Genomic DNA, 6501 nt, shown 5'->3' on the forward strand with positions numbered 1-6501 from the left:
TCCATGCTCCAAGCTTTTGTGGTTTTCCCCTGCCATTCTTTCCCTGTTTATTACAATCCCTTCAGCCATCATTAAACTGGGACACTGGAAGTTATTTACAGATTCTTGCGTTCAATAACTGTTTGCTTGTACGTCTGCCGTGCATAAAGTCAATACTACAATTCCATTTGAGTTCTAGACGCTTTCGTCAATAGATTATGGATTTTTTCTGATCAAGTTCTAACGCTACTGCCTACAGTGTCTTCCATCATGTCTGAAGAGAGAGCCAGGTATCGTTACGACGATGCAAGTCATGGATATGACGATAGCCACGATATGTATAATTCAGATGAATATCACCAGCATTCCGGAGATGGCGGCCTCGATTCTTGGGGATTCACAGATCAGGGACAAAATGGGTACTACGATGAGTTGTATGTAATTTCTTTATTGGAAAGTGTACCAAATGCTTACCGTACTCGATATTCAGTGGCTATTACAACCCAGACACCAACAACCCGTACTATAAAGACGGTGGATACTACGAGGGCTACGACCAAAGACGCGACGAGAATTGGAGCCATGATTACAACAAATACGGTCAGGAAGACACTCCTGATAGCTATGGCAAAAGTACACGCTGGCAGACCGGTTCTCAGGAAGAGTTAGAGACAGGCCAAGCAAGCTTCATGAGATCCCACAGGGCCATGGTAGCTCAGCAGGATGACGGTTACTATGATGAGCAAAACAGCAGCTACTATGGAGATATTCCGCCGGCCTTCCGAGATCGCGCCTTTTCACAAACACCGGAGACCGTGAACAGGTCATCCAGAAACTCCATCCTGAACGAACAGTTAGACTACAATAACGCTACCCCTTTCATGCAGCGCCTTCATGAACCGTATCCTGCCTGGACTTCTGACGGCGATATCCCGCTTACCAAAGAAGAGATCGAGCAGATCTTCGTCGATCTCACTGACAAGTTCGGGTTTCAACGCGACAGTATGAGGAATATGTATGATCATTTTATGACTCTACTTGACTCTAGAGCATCGCGCATGACCCCCAACCAGTCACTACTATCTTTGCACGCCGACTACATCGGTGGAGACAATGCGAACTACAAGAAGTGGTATTTTGCAGCGTTTCGAGGCCTCGATCGCGGTACTGGATCCTCCAAATCAAAAAAGGCGAAGGCAAAAAAAGCGGGCAAAAAGCCTACGACTCAGAATGAAGTTCAGGATGATACCTCCATTGAAGATGACGACGATTCTCTCGAAACAGCCGAGTCTCGTTGGAAGTCTCGTATGAACCACCTGTCCCAGTACGATCGTACAAGACAGCTAGCACTATATCTCCTTTGCTGGGGTGAGGCTAACCAGGTGCGATTTATGCCGGAGGCCTTATGTTTTATTTACAAGTGTGCCGAAGACTATCTCAACTCCGCGGCCTACGACCGTCAAGTTGAACGAGCTGAGGACTACAGCTACCTTAACAACGTCATTACCCCATTATACCAATACTGCCGCGACCAAGGCTACGAGATTCTCGATGGCGTATATGTACGCCGGGAGAAGGATCATCATCAGATCATTGGATATGATGACTGTAACCAACTTTTTTGGTACCCTGAGGGAATCGAGCGTATTATTCTTGAAGATAAGACGAGGCTCATTGATCTGCCTTCAGCTGAGCGGTATATCAATCTCAAAGGCGTCAACTGGAAGAAGTGTTTCTTCAAGACTTACAGAGAGACTCGTTCGTGGTCACACCTCTTGACGAACTTTAACCGGATCTGGGTCATTCATATATGCATGTTCTGGTTCTATACCGCTCACAACGCTCCCACTCTTCTGGTCCACAACTATGAGCAGCAAGTGAATCAGCAACCTCCGGCGTCGGCTCAGCTGTCCATCGTGGCCCTGGGAGGTGGCCTGGCAGCGCTTATACAGATACTCGCCACATTGGCAGAATGGACATTCGTGCCCCGGAGATGGCCCGGAGCTGAGAACTTGACTGTGCGTCTCGTAGTCCTGATCGTTGTATTGATCATCAATATCGCGCCAAGCGTCTACATCTTCATGCCCGCTAGTAACGACGCAGCCTACCAAACTAAGCAAGAAAGCAAAATTGCGCACATCCTTGGAGTCGTGCAGTTCCTTATCGCCATTGGGACCTATATCTGGTTCTCAATCATGCCGCTACGTGGCCTCTTCGGCAATTTTTTCATTAAGGCACACAAACATACAGCTAGCAAAAGCTTTACCGCAAGCTTTCCTGCTCTAGATCCTAACGACAGGGTCGTATCATTTGGGCTATGGCTTACCGTGTTCGGTGCTAAGTTCGGCGAATCATACGTTTATCTTACGTTATCGATCCGCGACCCTATCCGATATCTGTCTATCATGGATGTCTCTACTTGCCTTGGAGATTCTATCATAGGCAACGTACTATGCAAAAGACAACCTACTATCCTTCTTATCCTAATGATCGTTACCGATCTTGTCTTTTTCTTCCTCGATACCTACCTATGGTATATCTTGGTAAACTCGGTATTTTCAATCATTCGATCATTTTTCTTAGGAAGCACTGTCTTGACACCATGGCGAAACATATTCTTACGACTCCCTAAGCGTATTTACTCGAAAGTCCTCGCAACTAACCACATGGAGATCAAATATAAACCGAAGGTTTTGATCTCTCAGATCTGGAATGCAGTCATCATTTCAATGTACCGGGAGCACCTTTTATCTATCGAGCATGTACAGAAGCTACTATACCACCAGGTGCCGTCTGAGCAAGAAGGTAAACGCACTTTACGTGCTCCAACCTTCTTTAGCTCGCAGGATGATCAAGCTTTTGAGACGGAATATTTCCCGACCTATAGCGAAGCAGAGCGTCGTCTTTCCTTTTTTGCACAATCACTGTCAACACCTGTTCCGGAGCCAGTCCCGATCGATAATATGCCGACCTTTACTGTCTTAATTCCACACTATAGCGAAAAGATTTTGCTATCTCTTAGGGAAATCATTCGTGAAGATGAACCTTATTCGCGAGTTACACTATTAGAATACCTCAAACAGCTATACCCTCATGAGTGGGAGTGTTTTGTTGAAGACACAAAGGTCTTAGCTGACGAGACGTCACAGTCAGCAGGAGACATTCAAAAGAGCAAAATTGATGACTTGCCTTTCTACTGTATCGGTTTTAAGTCTTCGGCTCCCGAGTATATTTTGAGAACACGAATCTGGGCCTCCCTTCGGTCTCAAACCCTTTACCGTACTGTTTCTGGTTTCATGAACTATGCTCGAGCTATCAAGCTACTTTATAGGGTTGAAAACCCTGAGATAGTACAGTACCTTGGTCAAAATACGGATAAGCTTGAGAGAGAACTTGAGCGTATGGCACGCCGCAAATTCAAAATCTGTGTGTCTATGCAACGGTATACAAAGTTCAAAAAGGAAGAGGCGGAAAACGTCGAATTTCTCCTTAGGGCCTATCCAGATTTACAGATCGCATATCTCGATGAGGATCCGCCAGTCACTGAAGGAGAGGAGCCAAGGATATACTCAACACTAATCGATGGTCATTCCGAAATCCTCGAAAATGGTATTAGGAGACCAAAGTTCCGTATTCAGCTGTCTGGCAACCCGATACTTGGCGATGGGAAGTCTGATAATCAGAATCATGCACTTATCTTCTACCGTGGCGAATATATTCAACTTATAGACGCTAACCAGGACAACTATTTAGAAGAATGCTTGAAAATCCGCAGCGTTCTAGCCGAATTCGAGGAGATGACAGTCGACGATGTATCACCATATGTACCCTCAGCTAAGAAGGTCGGCCCTCCGGTCGCAATCTTAGGTGCACGGGAATATATATTTTCGGAGAACATTGGCATTCTCGGTGATATTGCCGCTGGCAAAGAACAAACATTTGGTACTCTGTTTGCCCGTACAATGGCCCAAATCGGTGGCAAGCTCCATTATGGCCATCCTGACTTCCTCAACGGTATCTTTATGACTACTCGTGGCGGTGTGTCAAAAGCCCAGAAAGGATTACATCTAAATGAGGATATTTTTGCTGGAATGACCGCAATATTACGAGGTGGCCGAATCAAGCATTGTGAATATTATCAATGTGGAAAAGGTCGAGACTTAGGCTTTGGGTCTATTCTTAACTTTACAACGAAAATCGGAACTGGTATGGGCGAACAGATGCTTTCAAGAGAATATTATTACCTTGGGACGCAGCTACCTTTAGATCGCTTCCTATCTTTCTACTACGCCCATCCTGGATTTCATATCAACAATATTTTCATCATGCTATCAGTCCAGATGTTTATGGTCACCCTCCTCAGTCTCGGGGCACTACGACATGAGACAATCCCTTGTCACTATAGCCGCCATGTTCCTATTACAGATCCTCTGTTTCCTACCGGATGTCAAAACACCGACGCACTTACAGACTGGGTCTATCGTAGCGTTCTATCAATCTTTATTGTTTTCTTCCTCTCATTCATACCTCTTGTTATCCACGAGCTGGCAGATCGTGGGCCTATTCGAGCAGGCCTTCGCTTCATGAGACATATTTGCTCACTCTCCCCGTTTTTTGAAGTTTTTGTCATTCAGATTTACGCCAATTCCGTCCAACAAAATCTGTCATTTGGTGGAGCACGGTATATTAACACCGGTCGCGGATTCGCTACTGCTCGTATCCCGTTCGGTATTCTCTATTCACGGTTTGCTGGGCCATCCATTTATCTTGGAGCTCGCACACTGATGATGTTGCTCTTCGCAACCCTCACGATCTGGCAAGCGGCTTTGACGTATTTTTGGGTGTCCATACTTGCCCTTTGTATCTCTCCATTCTTGTTCAACCCTCATCAATTTGCATGGAGCGATTTTTTTATTGACTATCGGGAATTTATACGTTGGTTATCGCGAGGAAATTCACGGTCCCACGCCGCCTCCTGGATCTCCTACTGTCGGCTGTCTAGAACACAGATTACCGGCTATAAGCGGAAGGTCATCGGAGAACCTAGCGCAAACAAGTCCGCAGACATTCCTCGGCCTAGTTTCTTGAACTTTTTCGCCGCTGAGATTCTTGTGCCGCTTATTCTTCTTGCGGCCACTTTGATCCCCTACATGTTCATCAATGCGCAGACGGGAGTCATAGATAACGTCAAAACCGCAAGTTCTACTGGGTCGCTTGTCAGAGTGCTCATTGTAGCATTCGCCCCGATTGTCATCAACATTGGTGCTGCCGTGTCGATGTTTGGCTTAGCCTGCTGCATGGGACCAGTGCTTAGCATGTGTTGTCGCAGCTTTGGCAGCGTTCTGGCTGCTATCGCTCATACTTTTGCCGTCATTGGTCTTCTTGCATCTTTTGAGGTCATGTTTTACCTGGAGGGCTTCAACTTTACCAGGACGCTCCTAGGGATGATTGCGGTCGTAGCCATCCAGAGATTTGCTATAAACTTAATCATCTCACTTGCTTTGACACGTGAGATGAAGACAGATCAGAGCAATATCGCCTTCTGGACCGGAAAGTGGTACTCTATGGGTTGGTATTCTATGTCGCAGCCGGCCCGTGAGTTCATCTGCAAAATTACTGAGCTGAGCCTATTTGCGTCCGACTTTGTCCTGGGGCATATACTGCTCTTCACGATGCTTCCCGTCATTGTGGTTCCGTATATTGACAGACTACACTCAATGATGTTATTCTGGCTCCGTCCAAGGTACGCTATCCTATCCTGATAGACTGGGTTCTTGTTGCTGACGGAAAGGTTCTAGCAAGCAAATCCGACCTCCCATTTACTCTATGAAGCAGAAGAGGTTGAGAAAGAAGAGAGTACTACGCTACACTATCCTATACTTCCTTATGCTAGCCCTATTTGTCGGACTGATAGTTGTCCCGGTCGTGCTGGGCAAGCATATTCCAACCTCTCTCACGGACGGGTGGCCAGCGCCGTTGGATAGTCTGATGCAACCAACGGGCCTCAACAACAATAACACCCACGGTGAGACTCAGACTGGGACAGGGGCAGCAGATTACTCTGGCGTTTTCAAGACAGCTACTAGTTCTGCGACGGCTGGACCTACTGGAAGTAATAACGCTCGGGGTTTCTAGCATAAAGTGTTTCATCTATATCGAGTATCGCAGTGGGGAAAGAAAGATAGAAGGCAAAAAAAACCCTTTTTTTGGGGGGGTGGGGGGTTGTTTTGGTTTGGATTTCACAAGCACGCGTGGCAGTAAGTATTAGAAAGAGGTACATAAACTATAGAAATTCATATTTGAGGTTTAGTTCAAGACTCTGGCACACATTGATAGTAACAGATGATGAGTTCTATTCGAGCAGAGTATCTTCTACTTGTTGCTAGCTACGTGCTTTTCACTTGGAGGGGCAGCTCGGGTGCTGTACCTGTGTGACAAAATGGGAGCCCCGCTAAGTAAGTAGTAAGCTCCCCAAGGCCACACAGGGGTCTACACAGCATATATATAGGTGTGCGAGCACCC

General features: G+C 46.3%; 1 protein-coding gene across 1 annotated transcript; it reads left to right on the forward strand.

Annotated features, from left to right (window-relative positions):
• Positions 1–394: 394 nt before the first annotated feature.
• Positions 395–2611, forward strand: UCRPA7_2086 (putative -beta-glucan synthase component gls1 protein; the record flags this gene model as incomplete). The annotated part of the gene is made up of 4 exons (XM_007914660.1): positions 395–413; positions 487–961; positions 1028–2512; positions 2563–2611. 4 exons carry the CDS (start codon positions 395–397, stop codon positions 2609–2611), a joined length of 2028 nt encoding a protein of 675 aa, XP_007912851.1.
• Positions 2612–6501: the final 3890 nt, after the last annotated feature.

The sequence above is a fragment of the Phaeoacremonium minimum genome (genome assembly GCF_000392275.1).
Source record: "Phaeoacremonium minimum UCRPA7 unplaced genomic scaffold PA7_03_scaffold_147, whole genome shotgun sequence".
Classification (NCBI taxonomy): Eukaryota; Fungi; Ascomycota; class Sordariomycetes; order Togniniales; family Togniniaceae; genus Phaeoacremonium; species Phaeoacremonium minimum.